The sequence below is a fragment of the Tribolium madens genome, unplaced genomic scaffold (assembly GCF_015345945.1).
Source record: "Tribolium madens isolate multiple individuals breed KSU strain unplaced genomic scaffold, Tmad_KSU_1.1 Scaffold_71;HRSCAF=194;Tcas5.2_LG6, whole genome shotgun sequence".
In the NCBI taxonomy this organism is placed as follows: Eukaryota; Metazoa; Arthropoda; class Insecta; order Coleoptera; family Tenebrionidae; genus Tribolium; species Tribolium madens.
Genome location: NW_025401041.1, coordinates 2,610,047 through 2,635,993, shown reverse-complemented (window position 1 = coordinate 2,635,993; position 25,947 = coordinate 2,610,047). Strand labels below are relative to the sequence as shown.

Genomic DNA, 25,947 nt, shown 5'->3' with positions numbered 1-25,947 from the left:
CCTTCCTCTAGAAAATACGAGTAGTAGTTTTAAGCCTTGGAATAAAATTTTCGATCGTTGTTTTGTGTGGGTTTAATGTGGTTCCGTTTAATAATATTATTTGTTTTTAATAAAAATTAAAATTTATACCAGGTGACTAAAAAGTATGAAACCAAACGTTTTTTGCTGCGCACTCATGGTGTTTATAAGCAAATGACCACTCTGGCACAACTACAGGTTTTTTTCTTGTTGCACACGCTTTTGGGATATGATGATGTTTATGATACTATGAAATAAAGATATGATACAGCGGTGAACGAGTTTGGAACAGTCCGCGCATGAAGTCATACAGATCTAATATTCGAAATTGGCAAGATCCATTACACGTCTTTGCAAAACATAACTAGTAATATTTCAAAAACTAGAATTTCTAGAAAAATAAAATTTAAGACAAATATTTAGCAATACAGGGTGATTCTTAAATAGACCGCAAACGTTAGGTTGGCTAGTCGGATTTCCAAAACCGTAAGGATGTTATCCAAATAAGTTGGATAAGGAAAGTCGTGTGATGTTCACACCAGATTTTTTATTTCTAAAAATTTTGCTGTATTGATGCAAGTATGCATAGCTCAATGCAGGTTTAATTTTTAAATTAAATTACAAATAATAATTACAAATTTGTAATTATTAAACAATTGTAATTATTATTACTAGTAAAATAAAATAAAACAAGAGTAAGGCAACCTTCCTTTTGAGATCGTGTATTCAAACAATAAAAAAACAGACATGATTTCTGATCTGTGAAAATGCTGTTCAAGCTGCAAATGTTTACCCCCAAAAATACCCAAATCGGTGTTGTCCCTGTTCTTAAATTTTCTGAAAATTAGAGAAAAAATTATTAGTTTTATTAATTAGAAAAAAAAATAATTTCTTATATCAGGGTGTTTCAGGTTATGGCTAAATCAGCAGTTGTTTGACGTTTGAATTTGAAAGTCAAAGTCATGCTATGGTTTCTTAGATTGGTGAATTCAGTATATCTATTTAATTTAGCGTCCAAACACCAGAGGCGCACGCATCAAAATTTTAAAATTTTAGCGGTTGGCTGTGACACCTCTGATGGAAAAAATTAAATTTTGATGGTGACATCGTTCAAAGTGCTTATGTGTAGTTATGATTTTTAGATTTTTATTCATTTATTGTGTACAGATGTGTGGCTGTGTGTACAAGTAAAGGAAGTTTTACTAACACAATTTGTGAATTTTGTTGATGAAAATGTGGACATTGATGGGAAAAATATGAAGATTTGTTCCGGCCGACACCCTTTTGTGACAAGAACTCAACAACTCAGACTGTTTATGCTTCCTTCTCGAACATAATTGTTCTAATATAATCCATATAAGTATGAAACCACCTATGTTAACTAATTTGATTCAATATCTTTAATAAATCACTTTAAAAAAATAAACTTATATTTTCCTCGTTTAATCTCTAATAAGATGCCAGTAGCAATTATCTCCCTGTACTAAATACTCAATTAACATTATTTTTACCATTTCAAAAAGGCACATTTTGCTCTATAGTTCAGCGTCCAAACTACAGAGGCGCTGCTGAATACGAGTTCAAAAGGTTGTACATGAGTACGCCATCTATAGACCCTATATAAGTATTCATCTATGGTCAAAGTTCTCAAACTAAAATTTTAAATTTGACACCAACTTGAAGTACACCCGGGGAAAAAACTATTCACCAGTCTAACTTTCTGCTCACACTGCGCTTTGTTACAATAGTGTTTCCAACTAATTAGTTGGGGAGCAGGTAATATGTCGAAAGACCCTTATTTAGGAAGTTGGTCCGGACTCGGGGACACACGTTTCTTCAAAACGGTCTTTTTCTGAAAATTTCTTCAATGAGTATAGATTATTAAATGGTGATTATAATAACTTGCAAAATGACACTAAGAAAATTTTGAGAAAAAATGCATGCCCATGTATTTCATTTCCTTAACAAAATTTTTGTGATTTACTTTTAATTTTATTAACAAATAGCTAGTTACTTCCGTTTTTTATATTTATTTTTGTTACTTCTAAACAAAGCAAAAAAAAATTTAATGCCATAATAATAATAATAACTAATATTATACAGTATGTCGCCGGATTTTTTATTTTTTATTTTACGCTAACACTGCAAAAGAAAACATTTTTTGCTTCACCTGAAACCAGTAAGTCTGTAACTTTAAAAGGTCATTATTTTCACTCAGTGGAAAGAAAATTTAATTTTTCTCTTGATTTTGAGTTTGTAATAACTAATGATACTATAGTCTACAAACAATAACATGTTTAATATATCTTTAATCGAATTAAAATTATTTTTATGTTAACTTACCTTTAATTAAACAAAAATAATTGTTAAATTTTTCTATCACGTGACAGTTTTCCTGCTTTCTGCACAAATGCCTCCGATTTAAAATTTATTTAAATTCAAATTATTGCAAAATTATTACCATATGGGTCTAAATAGGTCCTAAAAACATTTCACTCGCGTTTGAACTTCTTTTCTAAAAATTTAGGGATCATGAGTGACAAACATGACGAGCGTTTTCATCAAGATCTGAAGGGTTTTCAAAGATCGACATGAAGGTTTTTGGGATGAAAATATGTTAATAGATTACTGTTGGATTGTTATGAAGAAAACTGATCCAAGAAAGTTTAATAAAAAAAAGTAAAACAACTCATTTTTAATTTGTTCTTTGGCGGTTTTTGTATTTTTGTTAATTACTTATTTCTTAAACGTAACATGGTGAACTTTTTTAAATAGTTTTTTTTTCTCAGTGCCTCAAAATCTATGAGAAACTATAACTTTCAGCTAAGGTATAAAAATCGTGTAAACTAGTATAATTTATTCTCTGCGTTTCCCATCACATTGGCGTTTTATTTTTTTGACAACGATGTCGCTTTGACAGATGAGTTAACCCAAGTTAAATAACAAAAATGATTGTAAAAAAACATAATTTTAATAAATGGCAAGTCAGAAAACAGCTTTTGAAAAAAACAGTAAATTTTAACAAAAACAAACATTCAATTAATTAATTAATTGTCAAAGTGACATCGTTGTCAAAAAAATTAAATCGCTAATGTGATGGGACTTGAAAAGCATAGAAAGATTATTAATACAAGTCCAAAAGAAAGAAAAAAATTAACTTTTCTACTTTCAGATAAAGCAAAAGCAACTCTTGCTGTTAAAGTGTTATTTTATCTACTCAAAAGAGTTTTTAAAGAAATAGTTTAACATCTGCTATAGAAAAAAAAAGGATTTTTTTGCTTTTTTGGCGTAAAATCAAAGGTAAAAATTTGTTTCCTTTTGACTGGCTATTATAAAATGTATTTTTAAGTTCAGAATTTTGATTATAATAAGAAATAATAATAGAAATTGGCAAAATTTATAGTTTATTAAAAAATTCTGACATTTAAAACTAGTCCTACAATCTTGATTTTTGAAAGCTGTAGATAAAGAACCTTAAAAGTCAAGTCAAGCTAAAAATGTTTTTATTTTGCAGTCGCAAAAAAATACTTGCAAAATACATTTCTTAAATAAATTTATGAATTTGTAATTTGATAATTTGAGCAAGCTTGTTTATTATAATCACAATTTAATGTATACGTTATAATGAAGTAATTTTCTCAAAAAGACATTTTTCGGGTCCGGACCAACTTCCTAAATAAGGGTTTTTGGACATATTACCTGCTCTCCAACTACCTAGTTAGTCTGAAACGCTATTGCAACAAAGCGCAGCCCGAGTACGAAGTTAGACTGGTGAATAGTTTTTTCCCCGGGTGTACAAAAATCACAATCATTTACAGTCACCCGGTATTAATCAGCGCAGAAAACATAATTCGAGTAGTTTAGACGCTGAATTAAAGAGCCAAGTCGGCCTAAAAATAATGTTAATTGAGTATTTGATAGAAGAAACGAGTTCCAATAAATTGAAAATTTCATAATGAGGATGGCATCTTAATGGAGATCAAAGGAAGAATATTACAATATTAAAAAACTTTAAAATTATTTATTAAAGATACTAAATCAGTGTTAGTTAACATAAAAGGTTTCATACTTTAGGATTATAACAATTATCCTCAAGAGGGAAGGATAAACAGTATGAGTTGTCAATTTCTTATTACAAGGGTGCCGACCGGAACAAGTTTTGTTATTTTTTCCCTTTGTCATCATCAAAATTGACACAATGGTAACTGAATAAAAGCTCAAAATTACAACTATTTAGCTTTGTTTTTTATGATTCGAAATTGGACTTTTGATGACTCCAATGTTCGACAGATAACGATAAGAAAACTTTTGAATCCTATGTGTCCTGATAGTCCTTTTGGTTTTAGATTTTATTTGTTATCGATTACACTCTTATTGCTATTTTTGGTTTAAAGTTTTGATGTTTATCCTCGATTCAGTGTTTTTAAGTAACCAATTTATCGTTTATACAATAGACGGTAAACAGCTAATTTAGAATTACAAATTAAATATAATAGAACGAAAATGTCAATTCGTTTTGAATGAATAAAATTGTTATGTATGAAGTGACTGTTCTTTTTCAACACCGAATAATTTAAAATTTTGAAGATATAAATACTCACTTTATTGATTGTGGTTCCAGTTCAAGACAATGTCGTTAAGTGAAATAAATACTTTTTTCAAAAACCAGACTGTTTTTGTCCTCGGTGGAACCGGTTTTTTGGGAAAAATTCTAATCGAAAAACTCCTCCGGTTTGATCAAATTGCAAAAATTTATATTTTAGTGCGTCCCAAAAAGGGGAAAACTGTCGAAGAACGTTTTTGCGATTTGTTCGATTTTCCGGTAAGTCATTTTTTGTAATTTTCTCAAAAAACTAGTCCGTTTAGTGTTTCGAGCGTTTGAAAAAGGAAAATCCGGGATTTAGAAAAAAAATTGTATTTGTGAGTGGTGATTGTGAGCAACCGAATTTGGGAATTTCACAAGAGACTGAAGATGTCCTAATTGCCGAAACAAGTATCGTGATACATGCTGCTGCTAATGTCAAGTTTGACCAACCTTTGCGAACTGCGACTTACATCAATGTTAGAAGTACACAGGATTGTATCAATTTGGCTAAAAAAATGCCAAATTTGAAAGTAATTTCACTTAATTTTCATTAAGAGGGATTAGAGTGCTGTTTTCAGGCTTTCATTTATGTATCCACAGCCTACTCAAATTGTCCCTATATTAACATTGATGAAAAATTTTACTCCCCATCAGTGACCCCAAAAACTTTACTTCAAATTGTTGACTCTTTGGACGACGAAATTTTGGATAATATAACTCCAGGGTAACTTCAATTTCACAAAATTGTGTTTTTTGATCCAAAATTTCAGATTATTGGGCAAATGGCCCAACTCTTATGTCTTCACCAAAACCATAGCTGAGGATTTGATCAAATCTGAAGAAAACAATCTTCCAATAGCAATAGTACGACCAGCGATAGGTAAAATTAAATTTCTCACAACTATTGCTATTTTCTGAAATTATAGTGGTATCAAGTGCTAAAGAACCAATGCCAGGATGGATTGACAATTTTTATGGTGTTATAGGAATGACAATAGCTATAGCTCTGGGTGTGGTGAGGAGTGTCCACGCTATTAAAAAAGCACCTTGTCATTTAGTACCTTGTGATTACGTTTGTAACATTATTCTAGCATCTGCTTGGAATGTTGCCAAAGAAAAGTAAAATAGAACAAGTTACAAATAAATTTAATAAATAATTTTTTTAGGCCAGCTCAAATTCCGATTTACAACTATTCCGGTTCGAACAAAAACCTCATATCTTGGCGTAAGTCTGTAAATTTAAATCAACCTAACTTAAATCAAATTTTTTAAAGAAAAATACGCCGAGTTGATCGAAAGTTGCGCTTGGGATTATCCATCTACCAAAGTTTTATGGTACTATGGTTTCAAATTCACTGATAATAAATTTTACCACGACCTCCAAACATTTCTTTTTCACACTGTCGTTTTTAGTTTGGTCGATTTAGTTCTATTATGTGTTGGCAAAAAACCAATGTAAGTGAGAAAAAATTTAAAAATCCATCAATAAACAATCTTTTGCAGAGCCGTGAAAAACGTCAAAAGACTGAACTATACCCTAAGTAAAGTGTCGTATTTCACGCTGAATAATTTTAGCTTCACGCATAAGAATGTCGAAAGACTTTGGGGAAACATGCAAGAGGATGATAAAAAATTGTATCCTTTCGATATGAGCGAGTTTGATTGGGGGAATTACATCAGAAGGACAGTGGAAGGGGGTCGACTTTATTTGTTGAAGGAGACGGAAGAAAGTATTCCTCTGGGACACAAAAAAGTCAGGTTCTTGAGAATCGCTTATTATTCATCTTTAGTTTTGTTGTTTTACTGCATTTTTCTTCTGGTTAAGGTCATTTTCAACTTTTTCTTTTGAATAAATATTTTTACCCAGAAAAAACTATTTCGTTATTTTAAATTTGCAAATTGGAATACAAGATGTCCCACGAGTAATAAAAAACCTGATTTTTTTTAAGCAACCAACATTACATTTCAAAGATAATGTGGATTATTTACTCTTAATAAATCACATATTGTGACAGCATTTCATCTTTCATTTATAAAAAGTCAAACCTTGGTAAACTTGCTGAGGTTTACTAAAATGTTTAGCAATAACGAAAAGACCGACATGATTCTCAGTTAAGGAAAAGGTTAAAAAAACCTTTTGCAGGCTGCATGTTTATACAGGATGTTTCAAAAAGATGTTGCCAAACGTAAGGAGGTTATAGCGGTCAATGCGGTATAAAATTTTTACATATAAAATAAGCCGTTTGGTCTCTGGAGTCAATTTTGTCTAAAGTTTGTATATATTGGCTTGAATATGATGCAATAGAGGCAATTAACTTTTTGGGCCTTTAGCGATAAAGAAACCCCAACCTCTCAATTGTAAAAATTTGTTTCCTTTGAGGTTGCTTCAACGGCCAGCCGATAGCTTTGGTAACAATAACTTTACAAACACCCTCATTAAATCCCTCATAAACTAGTTTGGTAAGTCAAAACCATAAAATTCAAGCAAATATAGACAGACTTTAAAAAAGTAAGCATTACTTTTTTAAAGTCTGTCTATATTTGCTTGAATTTTAAAATTTTTAAAACAGCATGTTTTGTTCAGATTAAAAGACGTGGATATTTAAATAATTTGTATTCAAAATAAAGCCAGAAAAAAATACAATAAATGTTCAAAATGGCTAGCCCCAATTTTATGTAAATTATGCAAATTGATGTAGCCAAGTTGGGGGTCGCCATTTATTGTAATTTTTTTGCTTTATTTTGAATACAAATTATTAAAATGTCCACGGCTTTTAATGTGAACAAGAAAGCGTGACGCGAGAGGACAAACGGCTTATTATTGACTACAGGGGTTTCTCAAAAATTTTATCTCCTAAAAATTCTCAAAAATTCTATAAACTCATACTCCTTTTCCTATAAGAACCAGTTAAAAATCTCTAAAAATCCTTAAAAAATCCGATACATAATTTTCATACAGTTTGTCTCCGAATTGAAAAATAATAATAGACTCAGCTTTATTAACAAAGCTAGGAGCTGCACCTTTCCACTTTTGATTACAAGAGGAAACAAATTTTTATCTTTGATTTCAAGCCATAACTGCAAAGGAAAAACATTGTCACTTTGACAATTAATTTATTAATTAAATAATGGTAGTTCTTGTAAAAAATGACTTTGGTTTTTATCTTAAAGCTGTTTCTTTGAGTTGCTATTTATTAAAATTATGTTTTTCACAAACATTTTTGTTATTTAACTTGCGTAAATTCATTCGTCACAGTGACATCATTTCAAAATAATAAAACTGCCAATGTGATAGCACTTAAAAAGCAGAGAAAGATTATTATAAGTCCAAAATCAAAAGAAAAATTAACTTTTCTTTCTACTGAGTCAGAATAATAAAGTTTTAATTACTGATTTGTTCGTTTTAGGTAAAGCAAAGAATGTTTTTCCTTTGATGCAGTTTTAGCGTAAAATCAAAGATAACATTTTTTTCCTCTTGTAAACGCAATCCAGGGACATACTGTATTTATTGGAGATTTACTTTCAAATAGAAGATTTACTAAAATTATGTAAATAATTATTTTCCTTGTTGCAAATAATATTAATTATTATTATTATTATTAAAATCCTACCAAATCCAAAATTTCTTATATAGTTATGTAGTTAATGATGTCCTAAAGCTTAGATTTTACCGATGCAAATAATTTTTTAAAAGTCATAATACTAAAAATACATCTATGCCATTGACCGCTATAACCTCCTAACGTTTGACAACATCTTTTTGAAACATCCTGTATACAGGGTGATATCCAATAAACGGGAGCCTCTGAGTAGGTATAAACTTTGTCAAAACTGAAAACACCATCACTATCTTTAATTAAATAAAAACTAGATATTTTAATAATCTTTGCTTACTTCAAAAATTATTTCAGGCTCACTAATTATTACTCGTGAGACACCCTGTATAATGCAAGCCTTGACACTTAACATGTTTGGCATTTATTAAAAAAAAATTAAAATGCGTCATCCTTTGAATAAAAGAAGCCCATTTCGCACACATAGAGCCATTTTATGTTTAATCTCTTCACATGAACATCGAAACAATGACTTCGAGTGAAATCAACGAATTTTTCAAAAACCAGACAGTTTTTCTTCTTGGTGGAACCGGTTTTTTGGGAAAAATCGTAATCGAAAAACTCCTTCGATTGGACCAAATTGCAAAAATCTACATTTTAGTGCGTCCCAAAAAAGGGAAAAGTGTCGACGAACGTTTCTGCGAATTGTTCAATTTTCCGGTAAGTGACTTTTTGCCATTTTTTTTCAAAAACTAGTTCGTTTAGTGTTTTGAGCGTTTGAAAAATAAAAATCCCCAATTTGGAAAAAAAATTGCTTTGGTGAGTGGTGATTGTGAACAACCGAATTTGGGAATTTCACAAGAGACTGAAGATGTCCTAATTGCCGAAACAAGTATCGTGATACATGCCGCTGCGAACGTCAAGTTTGACCAACCTTTGCGAACTGCGACTTATATCAATGTTAGAAGCACACAGGATTGTATCCATTTGGCTAAGAAAATGCCAAATTTGAAAGTAATTTCACTTAATTTTCATTAAGAGGGATTAGAGTGCTTTTTTCAGGCTTTCATTTATGTATCCACAGCTTACTCCAATTGTCCCTATTTTGACATCGATGAAACGTTTTATGAACCTGCAATGACCCCTAAAAATTTACTTTCAGTTGTAGACTCTTTAGATGACAAAACTTTGGACAAAGTAACTCCAGGGTAATTTCAATTTCACAAAATTGTGTTATATAACTCGAAATTGCAGATTAATGGGCAAATGGCCCAACTCTTATGTCTTCACCAAAACCATAGCTGAGGATTTGATCAAATCTGAAGAAAAAAATCTTCCAATAGCAATAGTACGACCAGCGGTAATAATGTCAAGTGTTAAGGAACCTATGCCTGGATGGATTGACAGTTTCTACGGCATTACAGGAGTGACAGTAGCTATAGCTTTAGGAGTCGTCCGAAGTTTGTATTGCCAAAAAAATGCAACAGTACATTTGGTACCTTGCGATTACGTTTGTAACATAATCCTGGCATCAGCATGGCATGTGGGCCAACAAAAGTAAAATATAATTTTTTTCTACAACTCCATAATAAATCACAAATTAATTTCAGGTCTAGAACACTTACCATTTATAATTACGTCGGTTCAAACACAAATGCAGTGACTTGGCGTAAGTGAATCGAAATGAATATTCAATTTTTAATTTACAAATTTCAAGAAAAATACAACGATTTGATCGAGAGATGCGCTTGGGATTACCCAACGACCAAAGCTGTGTGGTACTATGGTTTCGCATTCACCGATAATAAATTTTATCACGACTTACAAACGTTTCTTTTCCACACTGTTGTATTTTCTTTAGTCGATTTTATTCTACAATGTATGGGAAAAAAACCAATGTTGGTACTTGAATCCAACTTTTGATAATTAATTAACCAAATTTTTTTAGTGCTGTTCAAAACATAAAACGATTAGATCTTGCCTTGAACCTGGTGACTTATTTCACGATTAATTCCTTTAGTTTCAAGCATGACAATGTTGACAAACTTTGGAAACAAATGAATGATCAAGATAAAAATTTGTACAGTTTTGACATGAGCACACTCGATTGGAGTTCTTATATCAGGTCGTTCGTGATTGGTGGAAGGGTCTACCTCCTGAAGGACCCTCTGGAGACTATTCCCGAGGGACATAAGAAGGTGCAATTTCTAGCTGTTGCGTACTACTTCACAATGGGGGTGTTAATTTGTCTCATTTATTTTTTCATCAAGTTTGTTTTAAAACTTGTGCTTTAATTCAATACAGGTTACTACTGCTATGTCTAAATCTAATACTAGATGTCGCGCGAATGTCAATCCAAATAAAACAAAAAAATTTTTGGGGCGAGTTTTTAAATAAATAATAATTTTTTCGCCTTGAGCGTTTTTTTTCAAAATTTTACCTCCCACCCAGTGCTACAATTCCTTCCTCTAGAAAGTACGAGTTTATGGCAGACGAAAAAATGTCTAGACTTGGAAATGTCGTTGCACCTTTAAGGCGTTGACTACAAAAAACACTTCTGCAATTTTTTTTGAGAAAAAAATTAAAGAAAAAAAGAGTAATTTTGTGATTTTTAAGCCTTGGAATAGGAAGTTTGTCGTTGGTTTTTCCCAAATACGCCTTGGAAGAAATACCGAAAAAACCGACTGACCGACCTTCTCTTCTTTCTTATTCGCGGATCAAGGGCGTGCTCGAAGAGATTTCCTGTTTGGAAATGTGTTTTGTGATAGGTATGAGTTTACGGCGACGACGAAGTGGGGCAAAAGCCTGCCGTGGAGAACTCTTGGGCCAAACTTGCAATGTCAGTTATAAACTTTACGTACGCATCGAAAAGTGAACGCGTGTGGTGGGTTTAGTGTGGTTTCGTTCAACCACAATTTCTAATTTAGGAAAAGACATACTATTTGAAAGGTAGGTAACACTTTTTGACTTTTTCATTTTTCAAATCAAACAAATTTGAAATTTATTCATGATAGATCATAATTTAATTTTTTATAAGTTCTTGAAAAAAAAAAACTAATGTTAGGTCGTGTTGGGTAAAAGTGACCCAAATAGGAGATAGAATAATCCGGTAACAGCTACAAGTAGTAAATCAAGTAGGCACTGACATAACGTGTGATTCAAGAAAGTTTCATCATAGAATTACTAAACAATTTTGGAAATATTTATGAAAAAATCAAGGTTTTGAAATTTTTGTTATATAAGTATATACAGATGCGCCAGAACTCGCGCCCCAGAGAAAAATGGCATATAAGGTAAGATACCGGGAACATGGAAAAAATGTTAAAAAAAAATTATCTATAAAAATTTCGAAGTTATGAGGGATTAAAGTTTGCACTTTGACTCTATTTATTTCTGTTGGAAAAATATTTTTACAAGTTTTTTTGCTATAGGCTATTAAAAGAGGAAACAAGGAAGCTGTATCCCACTTAGATGAAAATAATTTTGAAACACACTGTATACTCGCGCCCCAGAGGTAAGGTAAGATACCAGGATCATGGAAAAAATGTTATAAAATTCTATCTATACAAATTTTGAATTTAGGAGAGTTTAAATTTTGCACTTTGACTCTATTTATTTGTGTTGAAAAAATCATTTTCCAAGTTTTTTTGCTACAGGCTATACAGCTATATCCTAAACTTAACTCTGTTCAATGTTATTTGTGGCTTTTATTGGCAAAATTTTTGGCCCTTTACTAAATAATTGTAAAAAAAACATATACAAGATTATCAGTATCATTAAATAGATATAAAAAAATGTCAAATGTAAAAAAATAAATGTCAAAATTTTTTGACAGAATTTTTTAAACATTTTTTTCATGTTCGTGGTATCTTACCTTACTTGAAAATTTTCTCTGGGGCGCGAGTTCTAGCACAGCCTGTATATCCTTTCATCTAGGCACCCGATAAACTCCCAGTTTTTGACTTGCAAACTCCTACTGAAAAACTATTTTTTTTATAATTGATTATAATTGATAGGTATACAGGTTGCGCCAGAACTCGCGCCCCAGAGAAAAAAACATATACAAGATTATCACTTGTAATATCCCGAGTGCGTTGATTGTTTACCAGGAAATTTTTTCGAGTGATTCTCAAAAACATCATTAATTACACATTTTTGCCAATCATGAGAAAAAATTTCCGGATTCAATCAATGCACGAGTGGTATTCGGGTGAAAATTGCATGACATTATGAGTTCAAGTTTAGTCTTAGTTTTTGATGTTTAAAATGAAGTTTTACTAAATCTTTGAGGTTAGTTTTAGTGTCAAAAAAATTTCCACTTATTAATTTGCAAACTCCTAATGAAAAACTTTTTAAAAAAAATTGATTATAATTGGTATACAGGTTGCGCCAGAACTCGCGCCCCAGAGAAAAAACATATACCGGGAGTCCCAGGCAGGCTTGGATATAGGAAATTAACATGGAGAATTAGTTTTTATTTTTTTCCGGCTGCAGGAGTAACAATCAAAATTTGACTGATGGAGTTTGCTTGAAGAGGGCTATCTTACCGATATTTTTGTCGATTCTCCAATTAACTCCATATGGGCGAAAACGATCGTCGAAAAATTGAAATTTAAATTTGCCGGGCTAGCGTTACTAAGAAACGAACTATCAAGTCACTGTTGCCAAAGGAGAATTTGTCACAATTTGACTTGATAGTTCGTTTCTTAGTAACGCTAACCCGGTAAATTCAAATTTCAATTTTTCACTTATAATATCCCGAGTGCATTGATTCTTTCAGGAAATTTTTTCGAGTGATTGTCAAAAACATCATTTACACGTTTTTGCCAATCATGAGAAAAAAATTCTGGATTTAATCAATGCACGAGTGGTATTCGGTTGAAAATTGCATGACTTATGAGTTCAAGTTTAGTTTAGTTTTTGATGTTTAAAATGAAGTTTTACTAAAACTTTGAGGTTAGTTTGTGTGTCAAAAAAATTTCTACTTATTAATTTTAGCTAATGAGTCAAAAAATTTGCTATGGTAACCATATTTAATACTAAATTCAGATTGGTTCTTCGATAGAGTCATGCAATTTTCAATATAATTCAATAGACATAAAAAATGTCAAATGACAAAACATTAGCGTCAAATTTTTTAACAGATTGAATTTTTTTAATATTTTTTCCATGTTCCTGATATCTTATCTTGCTTTAAATTTTTTTCTGGGGCGCGAGTTCTGACACACCCTGTATGTATGAATATTTGTCCATAAAATAAAAATTTTGTGAAATTTGTATTAAATACCCGCGTTATTCATTAATTTTTAATTTGATTTGGTAAACAGGGTGATCTTAATATTTCATCATTCGTAAAAATGTATAATCGCCGTATATGTTTTTTTACTCGGTATATAAATTTTAATTACTTAATTGCATAAGTAAACATCATGCTCGTGGCATATTTATTTAGTGACTCTTATTTTTATACTACTGTAAAAATCAGCTGTCATTCTGAAGAAATATTGACATAACGCGTGATTCAAAAAAAGATTCGTTTGGTATTTCAAAGTGGACTTTGCAATTTGTGCACCCAGTATTGTCATTGACAATGCATAAAAAATTCTTCAACAGGTCAATATTGACCTCAATTGTTAAACAGTAATATTTTTACGAAAAGATGAAATTTGACGCATAAAAGCCTTGAAATCGTAAATTTTTCACAATTAAAATTGCAAATCAGTGACCTAGGTTACCACTATTTTGCAAATCAACGAATGAAAATCCTGTTTCCAGAAAATGTATGAAACAATGGAACGCGAAGGCGGCGACATTACCGCCGCCGACATGGTACTCCCGGAAGAATCCAGTGAAATCGCAAAATTCTACTTCGATTCCACAGTTTTCCTCACCGGAGCCACCGGATTTTTGGGGAAAATGTGCTTGGAAAAACTATTGAGGGATTGTTACGACGTGAGGAAAATCTTCGTGATGGTCAGGGCGAAAAAGGGCAAAGACGTACAGACGAGATTCGACGAAATTTTCGACGGACCGGTAATTATGAGTATTTTTTCGTTTTTTAAATGATGAAAACTTAATACGTATTGACCGTGAAATTCGTCTTGGTCTTAATGGAAAAATGTGAAAGGAACTTAATTAAAACTAAAAAATCAAAAATTTAAATTTCGTTGTGTTGGCATTTTTTTAATAACAAGCAAAAAATTGTTTACTTGAAAATATGTTTAAATTAGTTTGGTAGCTCAGGGCTCTATACCGGGTGTCTACAAGTTTATGGTGTCTCAAATATCTCACCAAATAATTGAGATATTTTCGTGAAACACACTATATGGGCATGGCACATACACAAGGAAGTAAATTAACATCATTTGCAATTTTTTAAGTGTCATATCATTAAAAAATCATGAACATGTGTGAACCATTACAATAATGGTAATGATTATATTGATTATGGCTTGCCATATCACGTCTTGGCATGATTCGAAAGCGGCGAACTATGACTATAAGATCTCATGACAATTTCCTCATCGTTTAATTATGTAATTGACAAAAACTTAATTATGGCTCCAAAATCTTCGCTTAATTTGCAAATAATACTTTGAACTTGTGTGACCTAAACTTTCAGTGATTTTATCATTTGTGTGAAGAACATCTTCCTTGTTTGACGTCACAGCTACTTAGCGACGAAAAAAAAAACAATTGCAGACATTAGAGACAGTTATTGTCACCTTGAATCGGCGATTTTTTAATTCTGAAACAATGTAATTAACAACGGAAATGATAGCGAAGACACTGACACTGATTTTGTTACCTAATTAGTATTTATTTATTTGGATGGTTTTCCTTCGTTTCGCATTAATTTGCAAAGAAAATAGAATCATTGTTGTCAAACTTGAAATAACAAAAAGGAGTGCTTTAACCCATTTTTGTTTTTTTCCAAGCATGTTGATTTCTGTACCTATTCATTTTCTTATTGTTTGTAGATTTTACCTAGAAAACCTTCACAAAGTGGGTTTTATAATTATTCGCAATAAATATTCTCCTAATTTGATATAAAAACGGTTAATAAAATAGCAACAAACATGAAAGAGTATATTTTTCCAGCAAATGACGTACACACTTTTAATTATAATTAAACTAGAAAATGGTCAAGTGAGTAAAGGATTGAAGCACCGGAAATAAACTGCAAGGTTGGTCTAAACTGACGAAATTTTTCCTTTCGAGTCATTAATCTTCTCAAATTTCTAATTAAACAATTGCGTAAATCGATTGTCGTCATTGCATGTTGAAAAAATTGAAACAATAGACAAATGTCATCAGTTTTTAATGTTAATGATGTCTAAATATATCGTCTGTTTTACTATCTTGTAATAAAAATTTTCTAATGAATAATTTATCAGTCGTCGGAAAAACCCGACTTTTCCAAAATCCGGATTTTAGTAATCAACTCGAAAAGAATTTTTATTTCTTTAATTAAAATAAAATGGTAAAGTAAGCCATGCATTCACATGACATCACTATGCGGTTATAATAATTGTTTTTGCAATTTATTTCTACGTAAACATCTTAATTTGTATTAAATTGTAATTTTATTAATTAGTTACTTTGTACAGTGTGAGTCAATGACTCTACATTACACAATTAAATCGAATTAAAAAACTATAGGAAACATTGTTATATCTGTGTAACATGTCACGTTTTACAAAACTAATTAAATTACTTTTTGTGTCATTAATAACAATTAAATAACCATGTAGTAACGTAAATTACACTTAATTTGCTTTTTCGAAACGTTTTTGTCCTAATCAATTTTATCTAATTAGATAAAATACAATAAAACACAGTGTGTACATTTTGATGAAATTACTAATTATTACGTTTTGTATTTTCTTGTTTTCATTTGAAATAATTATATTCGTATTTACACATAATTACAGACATTTTATTTTCTCGTTTAATTGAAGTGAAACTTTTTACCATTATTATAGGGTGTCTGTCTTTTTTTTTGGTCTTTTAACATTCTACTGGGTGAGTCAAGCCCATATCTCGCTTATTAGTGGCTGAAAAAAATTGAAATTTTCACCATTTGCAGTTGAAACTTTTTTCTTTCAGAATATGGAACCCCTGAAACGCAAACACTCGAATTTCGGGTCGAAGGTCGTCCTGGTTAACGGCGATTGTACCCTTCCCGACTTAGGTTTAAACGACGAAGACAAAGCGAAAATAATCAATGAAACAAACTGTATAATCCACTATGCTGCAACGGTCCGTTTTGATGAAAAAATTCGTACGGCGACGCACATCAACGTACGTGCAGTTATAGACCTTATCAAGATGGCCAAAGAAATGAAGAACTTGAAGGTGAGGAAGAAATTACAAAATCTCGGTCAATGACTGAACGTCGCGCAAGGCCAAACGGAAAAAAAGTAGCAATCGAGATTCTCGTGGTTTACGTCAAAGCGTGCAAAAAAACTTGTTTACACGTGCCTAGAGCGAAAAAATCAGTCTGAGACGGAAGTTGTTTGTTTACATGGTGATCTCGATTATTTCGACACAATTCGGTTTGTGGTGTTCGCCAGGAAAGTTATTGTTGTGAACAGGTTTTATGGATTGTGTGAATAAAATTGTGTAATTTTGACACAGTGGAAAAGTTCAAAATTGTTGAAACAGAATTTGGAATTTCGATTTTGGACTTTGCTCTGATTCTGACAAAAAATCAATGAAATTACAACAATTTAGGTATAGGCTGATTCATAGTAGCCAACACTCATCATGACACATCACATTTCAAATCGTACCTTTTCAAACATGTTTCTTTAAAAAAAATGATTCTAATCCGGAAACTGACATTTGAAATTGTGACCAACCTTATAACAAAATCATGACCCACTCTAATTCCCAACAAGGTAAAATTACTAAAATTTCGGCTTAAAAATAAATTTCACATTGAGACTTGTCAACAGAGACAGTTTTTTCAAATCACAAGACTAATTCTGTTTTAAATGCGGATAAAGTACATTTTTTTAAAATAATGTTTTTTCTCGGACCTACAGTTAGTCCTACAACAACAATGCAAAGAACCATTTTTGTAGGAAATTTTGTAACCTTTAATTTTGATAAGAAAGTAAAAATCGTTTGGTGTGATCGTTTCCGAGATATAAGCAAAAAACTAAAAAAAACACATTTAACCCCCTCCCCCTCCTCAAGCTCTCCTCCCACCATTGGGGACTTTTGATATACAGGCTGTCCCAGCGAGTTGAAAAAGACCATAAGTGAAATCAAAAAAATATATATAGTCATTGATACATCTAGTCCATCGCCTAAAATTATTTTCAACTATTTAGTGTGTCTGAAAAATAAGTTACAATACAAACTTGTGTTTTTTTTTAAAATGAAACACTATATGTTTCTTAACGTTTTTGGATGTAGATTTTTATGACAATGTTTTAAGCTAAACTTTTATTGGTCGATTTTGCTTAGTTTTACAAATAGGACATTTTTTTAACACGAAAACATGCACTTTTTAAAAATTTATTACACAAAAACAAAAAAGATATTTAACGTTAAACATTAAAAAAAAATACTATTGTTTCAGTAGCCAAAAAGTGCACAGTTGCACAAGAGATGGAAGAAATATCACTTAATAATCACATTTGTGTTAAACTATTATTTTTTATTTCTACAATAAAATAATTCGAATTTCAGTATTTATAACGACTTTTGCAATCTCTGGATAAATCAAGGCATAATTTATGTTTGCTATAGTATCAACAATGCTCAGATAATGGCAGGCATTGTTGCTACAATTAATATTGAATGTTAAATATCTTTTTATTTATCAATTCTAAACATTAAATCTTTATTTTTTTAAATAAACAATTTATAAATCTATTAGATGCAAAAATAAAAAATAGGGTGCTCCATTAAATTTTTTTAAGTTAATTAACTTTTAACAAACTTCTTAATTTATTAATCTTTACAAAGGCAAAACACCAAAAAATTGCTACAGCTTTAAATCCTGTATCTTCTTCTTTGCAGAAGTAAAGAAAAATTTGTTTTAGATGTCTTAGTTTTTGTGTAATAATAAATTTTGAAAAAGTGCATGTTTTTGTGAAAAAAAAACGTCTTATTCCTAAAACTAAGCGAAATCATCTAATAAAAGTTTAGCGTAAAAACATCGTTTTAAAAGGCTACATCCAAAAATGCCTAGAAACATACGATGTTTCATTTAAAAAACACGTATCGAAACTTATTTTGGGACATGCTGTATGGTTGAAAGTAATTTTAGGTGATGCACTAGATTAGTATCTATCAATGTCCTATACATTTTTTTTAAATTTTACCATTTAAAGGACTTTTTCAACTCGCTGGTACAGCCTGTATGTCTACCCAAGTGTAAAAAATAGTTATTTATTATACAAGACGATAAAATTGAATTTTATCTTTGAGAGCAATTTAGCGTCGAGGCGTCAGCCGAAAATTTTATCGTCGTGTAGAATATAAAATTTTATTCAATCCTCACTAATTTTGTAGTCAATTTGGTCGATATTTATAAATGTCAATGTAAAATTCAACAATGAAATCTAATGTCAAAGATTGTTAGCAACTAACAACCGCAGATATACAACAATTGATGTATTTTTCATCATCTAGACGATAAAATTTCATTTTAACATGAAGAAAAGAGTAAATAAAATTTTAACATAGAGGATTGAATAAAAGCGTTTTAAAAAATTCCAACTCTCTAGGATTTTTTTCCACCGATTTATATAATTTGACTGGGCTATTATTATTATTTTCAAATTACGACTTGAAAATCATAAAATAGCGATTGTAAATAATATTTTGCAGTTTTAACTATAATTTCAAATAAATTCAGCAAATTATTATGAAAGTGAAGTGAAATTACTTCCAAGTCTGATTGCTTTGATTAAGTTGATTGTTTTTGGTCAAATAACTTTGTTACAACATTTTTGCCCAAGGACCAAATATACAGGTTGCGCCAGAACTCGCGCCACAGAGAAAATTTTCAAGTAAGATAAGATACCAGGAACATGAAAAAAATGGTTAAAAAATTCTATCTGTTAAAAAATTTTGACATTTGACATTTTTTTATGTTTATTTAATGATACTGATGATCTTGTATATGTTTTTTACAAAAAACAAAAGTACAAAAATTTTGCCAATAGACCCCACAAATAACATTGAACAGAGCTACAATTTAGGATACAGCTTCCTTGATTCCTCTTTTAATAGCCTATAGTAAAAAAAATTGGAAAATTATTTTTCCAACCGAAATAAATAGAGTCAAAGTGCAAAATTTAAACCTCATAACTTCGAAATTTTTTTAGATATTTTTTTTAACATTTTTTTCTATTATCCTGGTATCTTACCTTATAAGGCATTTTTCTCTGGGGTGCGAGTTCTGGCGCACCTTGTATACTTATTTTCAGATGTGACAAAAAATGTCAAAGTTTCCTATGTATTCAAAATAAAACTACATACTTATTTGCATTTGTACAAGTTTGTGTGGCTACTGAATCAAGGCTAACTTGATAGTGAATCTTAAAAAAATATGACATACCGGTGTCTGGTCTCAAACTCGAACATAGGAAAATTATGTTGAATGCGATTTTTAAGTATTTCGTCAATTTCTTTGATCATAAAATAAACAGGTACCTATAAGTAATCAAGAATTTAATTGGTCTTTATTAAAATATTGAGTAATAAAGAAAATCTAATACGTTTTGACCATAGAAGCCCTCTCTGGAGTATTTTTACTTAATTACAAATAAACTGTAAAAAAACTGTAACGTTTTCGACAACAAGTACCGCATACCTTCAATACAATAAAAGTTGACTCCTAAAATCATAACAAAATCACTTTTGGATTATTTATAAATAGCTAGGTATATTTTTTGTTTTTTTTCACTTCTTTTACGTATTGATAAATTTATTATTCTATTAATAATTTTATTATTCTTGTTTTTGTAATCATTTGAGGCGAAATAATTTTATCTTTCAATAGCTACCATCATCTTATTTATAGGTTCTATTGGCTAGTAGAAATCAATACCATAAACAATACCATTTAAATGCCTATGTTCGTGATTGAGACCATACACACCGTACATATTTTTTAATCAAGCCATAAAAAAACCTTTCAAGTCCATTTCCCTCTTATCAGTCGAGCAAATTTCTACAAAATACTAACAAACATTCAAGTTCAACTCGAAACATTATACAGGGTGAGAGGCAAAATCGAGTATTTGGAGTATCTTTTAGACAAAATTATGACCTTTATGTTATCGGATTTATGTTTGTCGGAATCTGAAATCTTGAACAACAATCTGTACTCAAATTAAATTGTAACATCGACCTTCAGTCCTGCAAGAAACATCATCATTATTCTCATCTTTTGTTGCGGTTTTTTTTCCTAGAGTGATTGTTCAAAGTTCAAGTTTTTTTTCGATTTTTTCAATCATCTCGTATGAAAATCAATCCTAGTGAGGAAATCGTTGCAAAACTTGAGAAAGTATGAAAATTCCTCCGCGGAGATACCTCCATTCATAAAAACCATGATAGGCAATTAATCGAAAGGAGAGGCTTCATGCATGAAGAAACAAAGTGAAAATCTCGAGATTCTTTATACCCAAAAATATTTATTTACGATTTTTCCTGCTAATTAATCACAGACATAATCGTCAAATCCGCATTAAATCTATGCTAATATTGCAATAAATTTACCGTAACGACAAAAAAATTGCTCACGAAATCAAAAATAAAACAAAATCGCATCACCAAATACCTAAACCGTTTCGTTACATATCTAATATTAACTTTCTCTTTTTTACGTGTGCTACATTGAATAAATTTCATCTCCATAAAAATAACCTTGTCTATTAGGTAATCGAAGCGGCTTTCCTCGATTTTAATTAAACGCACTTTCACAATCTAAAAAAAAAAAACGAGCAAAATTGAAAAATTTTGTTTTCCACTTGCAAGCGAAGCGAGTGGTTTAATTTCCTGAAATACAGTGTGCGCCAGAACTCTGGCCCCAGAGGACCAGGAACAGGGAAAAAATGTTAAAAAATCTATAAAAATTTCGAAGTTATAAGAGTTTAAATTTTGCACTTTGACTCTATTTATTCTTTTGGAAAAACAATTTTCCAAGTTTTTTTGCTACAAGAAGAAAAAACAAGGAAGCTGTATCCTAAATTGCAACTCTGTTTAATGTTATTTGTGGCTTTTCTTGGCAAAATTTTTGTCCCTTTACTAAATAATTGTAAAAAAACATATACAAGATCATCAGTATCATTAAATAGACATAAAAAATGTCAAATGTCTAAAAATAAATGTCAAAATTTTTTGACAGATTTTTTTCCATTTTCCTTGTATCTTATCTTACTTGAAATTTTTTTCTGGGGTGCGAGTTCTGACACACCCTGTATACTATTTCAAGGCTATGATTTACGTCTCCACGGCTTTCTCGAATTGCATCCAAAAAGAAATCCGTGAAGAATTCTACCCTCCCCCCATCTCCGGTCATAAACTCCTTTCCCTATTGGACGCCTTAGACGACGATAAACTCGACAAAATCACCCCAATGTAAGTAACGATTTTCCGCCCTCACTCCCTACTTACCGCACCTTGCAGAATCATGGGCGAGTACCCCAACACTTACGTCTTTACCAAAGCCGTGGCCGAAGACGTGATAAAAACCGAAGGAAAGACACTACCAGTTGCCGTTTTTCGGCCGTCGATCGGTAAGTCGCACTTACCGTCATGCTAATCTCTGCTATAGTAAAATTCAGTTATTGCATCGGTCAAGGAACCGGTCGCTGGATGGATTGATAATTTATATGGAGCGACGGGGGTACTCGTGGGGGCTGCTGTTGGAGTCTTGAGGAGTCTTCATGGAAAAATCGAAAATGGGGCCGAAATGGTACCGGCCGATTATGTAGTCAATTGTACCTTAGCCTCGGCCTGGGACATCGCTTCAGTCAAATCAATCAATGAAAATCGGGAGAAAAACGGAAAAAATCAATTCGAAGAGGAAGTTCCAGTTTATAATTTTGTCAGTTCGCCGGAAGCCGGAATCACGTGGGGTAATTTCGAAAAAAAACTTTATGTATAGACACTTGCAAAATTAATGTGGCAACACATTATTTCTGCAGTCTGATGTACCGCATATACAGGCTGTCCCTGCTAAACCCTGCATTAGATTAGATTGTAACCATAATCGTTTAGATCCTGCTCAATAAAAATATTTTCAAGATGGCAGCACTTCCGGTTACACCGGAAATGGATATCAACTTTGTTATTTTAAATAGAAAATTATGTTTTCTATTGCGTTTTTAGATTACTCAAGTGATTTTGACAGAGTTTTTAACTTTCTTATACCTAAATTTAACCGTTTTTGAAATATTTAGACTTTTTTGATATTTTTTAAATTTGCATCTTCCTCTCTAGAAATAGATAACTCCACCATTTTTAATTATTTTAAAATCGTATTTGGGCATATGACAAGAAAAGGTTAGATCTTTTCTCTCGTGTATTTATAATTGGAAAAATAATTAACAAACCTCCAAATTTTATTTTTTTTTCAAATAAAAGGTCCCATTTTTTTCTTCACTAAATGAAAAAGATTTTAATTCTGCATCGATCTGTATCAACATTACCTAAACCTAAATTTCAAAGTTATTTTGACTTTTTTTACAATGAAAAAACTTCGTTACTATCCATGGCAGTTTTCGCATAGTTTGCCATGGAAATATTTGTCACTAAAAACGCCAAGTTTTTTTTCATAATTGTATTATTCTTTTCGTAAATACAAATTAAATTTGTTTAATCTAAATTTGAATAACTTTGATATTCTATTTTTTTCTTATTTCTATGACAACCTATGCAAAAGCAGCTATAGCTAATGAAGTTCTCACAATATCAAAAAAAGTTACTATAACTTGAAAACTATCAAACATAGGTATAGGGAATGTTAATACAGATTGAAGCAGAACTAAATGCTTCTCCATTTAGTGAAGAAAAAATTGGGATGTTTTATTTAGGAAAATTGAGTTAAGAGTATTTTAAGTTTCCTAAACGTAACCTTACATTTTTGCGGTTTGTTAATTATTTTTCCAATTACGAATACACCAAAGGAAAGATCTAACCTTTCTCTCTCGTATACCCAAATACGGTTTCAACATAATAAAAAATGGTAGAGTTATCGATTTTTGAATAGAAAGATTCAATTAGAAAAATTTACAAAGGTCTAAATATTTCGAAAACGGATAAACTTAAGTATGAGAAAGGCTTATAAAAATTTTCCAAAAATCACTTGAGTAATCCAAAAACGCACTAAAAAACATAACTTTCTATTTAAAATAACGAAGTTGATATCTACTTCCGGTGTAACAGGAAGTGACTCCATCTTGAAAATATTTTTATTGAGCAGAACCTAACCGATTATAGGTATAAACAAAATTTTAGATAAATATCATTGTTAGAACTCCGAATACTTCTAATTTGAAGTTTAGCCGGAACACTCTGTATTCTCTTAACATTTTTATTACGTATCAAGGCTTGTAAGTGTTTTTTTTTGCAGATATATACACAAAACTGGCCGAAAAGCACGCAAAACAAGTCCCCACCCCCTTACTAGTCTGGCATTACTTTTTCGCCCTGCGATCGTCAAGAATCCACCATTTAATCGCAGTTTTCTTCCTCCACACAATCCCGGCGTATTTGGTCGACTTTATTGCCATTTGTTTAGGCAAAAAACCAATGTAATTATTCGAAATAATGTAAATCAACTGATTACAAGTCGTGGTTTTTAGGTTGGTGAAAGGTTACCAAAAAATTAATAAATTCGCCGATGTTATAAGTTACTTCAGTTCACGCGAATGGAAATTTACCAATTCCAATGTCCAATCGCTTTGGAAAAAAATGGGGAAGCGTGATAAAGAGTTGTTCGAATTTAGTATGAAGAATTTCAATTGGGATTCCTATTTTTATACGTATGTTAGAGGGGCGAGGGCTTATTTACTCAAAGACCCCTTGACAACTTTGCCCGAAGGGAGGGTGAAATATTATAAATTAATGGTGTTGCATTATGTTTTAATGACGGTTTTGTTCTTTGGTTTTTATAAATTATTAATGTTCTTGTTGGGCTTGTTGTTTTAGGAAGGTGTAAGTGATTAAATATATTTATATGTGAAAATATATTCTTTTATTTCGATCACTAAAAACGTCTATCACCCTAATAGCCACATTGTTTTTTGAGGTGAAATAGGTTACAAATATTAAATATCTGTGTTACAACTGACAAACTACGAGCCAAAAAATCTTGCTATTTTATACAGAATAAAAATATGAAAAGTGTATGTAACAACTTTTCATTTTAAATTCTGGTTTAGAAATTTTAAATTGTCGGCAAGTTAGTAAACTGTAATTACAGTAAACTGTTTTTACGTCTGTTAAATGTGTTGCCGACTTATAGACCGCAAAAACAATATAAAAACATTAAAATTGAAATGTAATTTCAAATTTAAAAACGTTAAAAAAATGCTGTTTTTGTTGTTTAAAAATTACTGTTGTTAATGTACATATACCGTATAATGTGTTGTCTACCTATAAATATCGCAAAAAAATGCTCAAAAAAATAATTCGAATTAAACAACAGTAGTTAATTAGTTATTAAATGTTGTAAAATTTTTACCTTCTTTATACATTAAAAATGCTTTTTTAACATTATTAATCCTAAAAAAATATAGAAAAGAATCGAGGCCTACATGATTTACGTTCATAATTATTATTCAATCAATTTTCTTTGCCACGGTGTTTTATAATTTTATGTTATTATACTGTCATTACTACGGATATTAACACTTATTATACAATACAAGAGTATGTTATTATTTCGTTTATCGCCAATATCTAATTAAAATAACTAAATTCAATTAAAACAGTATTCTATTACAATGTATTTTTTGTTTTATTTGTCTTGACATTAAAAAATATATCACCAGAAAGAAAATTGACTAGATCTGTAATCGAGCCCCAAATTTTCGAGTTGCCAAATTCTTTATTTTACCTTTCTTCAATTTATCATACCCAATAATGAATGACAAAAAAACGATATTTTATTTTATTTTTTATCCACAGTCGCTCTACAAAGAGACTTTATTCCACACTTTAGATGCGTATAAAGTACCACTTTATCCACTAGTGGAATAAAGTAACTTTATTCCACTGTTAGTAACCAGTGCACCGCGTAATAGCTTACTACGTTTAACCGAAAGCACATTTGACGGGACGTTTAAATGTCAGTTTAATTTTTAATTAAGTTTGGAATAATTTGGGCATGTGATTGTGGATAAAACGTTATATTGCAGTCGTGTGTTAGTCGCGTTTTATCCACTTAAGAAAAAGAAAAAAAAAAAACATACTTGCGTGGATAAAACGCTATATAACACACTCTTACAATAAATAACTATAATTAAGCTAAGAATTATTATAATAAGAATCAAAAAGAAAATAAAAATTTTACAAAAAAAGCATAATAAAAAACAATTTCAAAATACGTATTAGAAATTTAGAATGTTTTCTAATTCTAATAATTTATTTTAAATTTGGGTATGTCCAGAAGCTAGAAACAAAATTTTGACAAACTAATAAAGTAAAGATCCTAAAAATTAAAAACAAATTCATGGTTTACTTTCTCATTAAAAAACAAAAATTCTAAACACTATCAAATCCTAAATTTTCAAATATAACTTAATAGGCAAAATAATA

The 25,947-nt window shown here is 30.9% G+C and overlaps 3 protein-coding genes across 3 annotated transcripts; all 3 read left to right on the top strand.

Moving 5' to 3' along the window:
• Positions 1 to 4,648: 4,648 nt before the first annotated feature.
• Positions 4,649 to 6,612, top strand: LOC123009292 (fatty acyl-CoA reductase wat-like). The gene is made up of 8 exons (XM_044405492.1): positions 4,649 to 4,840; positions 4,885 to 5,133; positions 5,182 to 5,327; positions 5,374 to 5,483; positions 5,530 to 5,722; positions 5,770 to 5,828; positions 5,878 to 6,058; positions 6,107 to 6,612. Exons 1-8 carry the CDS (start codon positions 4,649 to 4,651, stop codon positions 6,450 to 6,452), a joined length of 1,476 nt encoding a protein of 491 aa, XP_044261427.1. The 3' UTR covers positions 6,453 to 6,612.
• A 1,972-nt stretch (positions 6,613 to 8,584) lies between these two features.
• Positions 8,585 to 10,570, top strand: LOC123009291 (fatty acyl-CoA reductase wat-like). Its single transcript, XM_044405491.1, has 7 exons — positions 8,585 to 8,877; positions 8,923 to 9,171; positions 9,220 to 9,365; positions 9,412 to 9,714; positions 9,768 to 9,826; positions 9,875 to 10,055; positions 10,106 to 10,570. Exons 1-7 carry the CDS (start codon positions 8,671 to 8,673, stop codon positions 10,449 to 10,451), a joined length of 1,491 nt encoding a protein of 496 aa, XP_044261426.1. The 5' UTR covers positions 8,585 to 8,670; the 3' UTR covers positions 10,452 to 10,570.
• A 377-nt stretch (positions 10,571 to 10,947) lies between these two features.
• Positions 10,948 to 24,373, top strand: LOC123009289 (fatty acyl-CoA reductase wat-like). The gene is made up of 8 exons (XM_044405489.1): positions 10,948 to 11,106; positions 13,933 to 14,190; positions 16,267 to 16,515; positions 21,617 to 21,762; positions 21,811 to 21,920; positions 21,969 to 22,262; positions 23,759 to 23,939; positions 23,991 to 24,373. Exons 2-8 carry the CDS (start codon positions 13,936 to 13,938, stop codon positions 24,334 to 24,336), a joined length of 1,581 nt encoding a protein of 526 aa, XP_044261424.1. The 5' UTR covers positions 10,948 to 11,106; positions 13,933 to 13,935; the 3' UTR covers positions 24,337 to 24,373.
• The last annotated feature ends 1,574 nt before the right edge of the window (positions 24,374 to 25,947 follow it).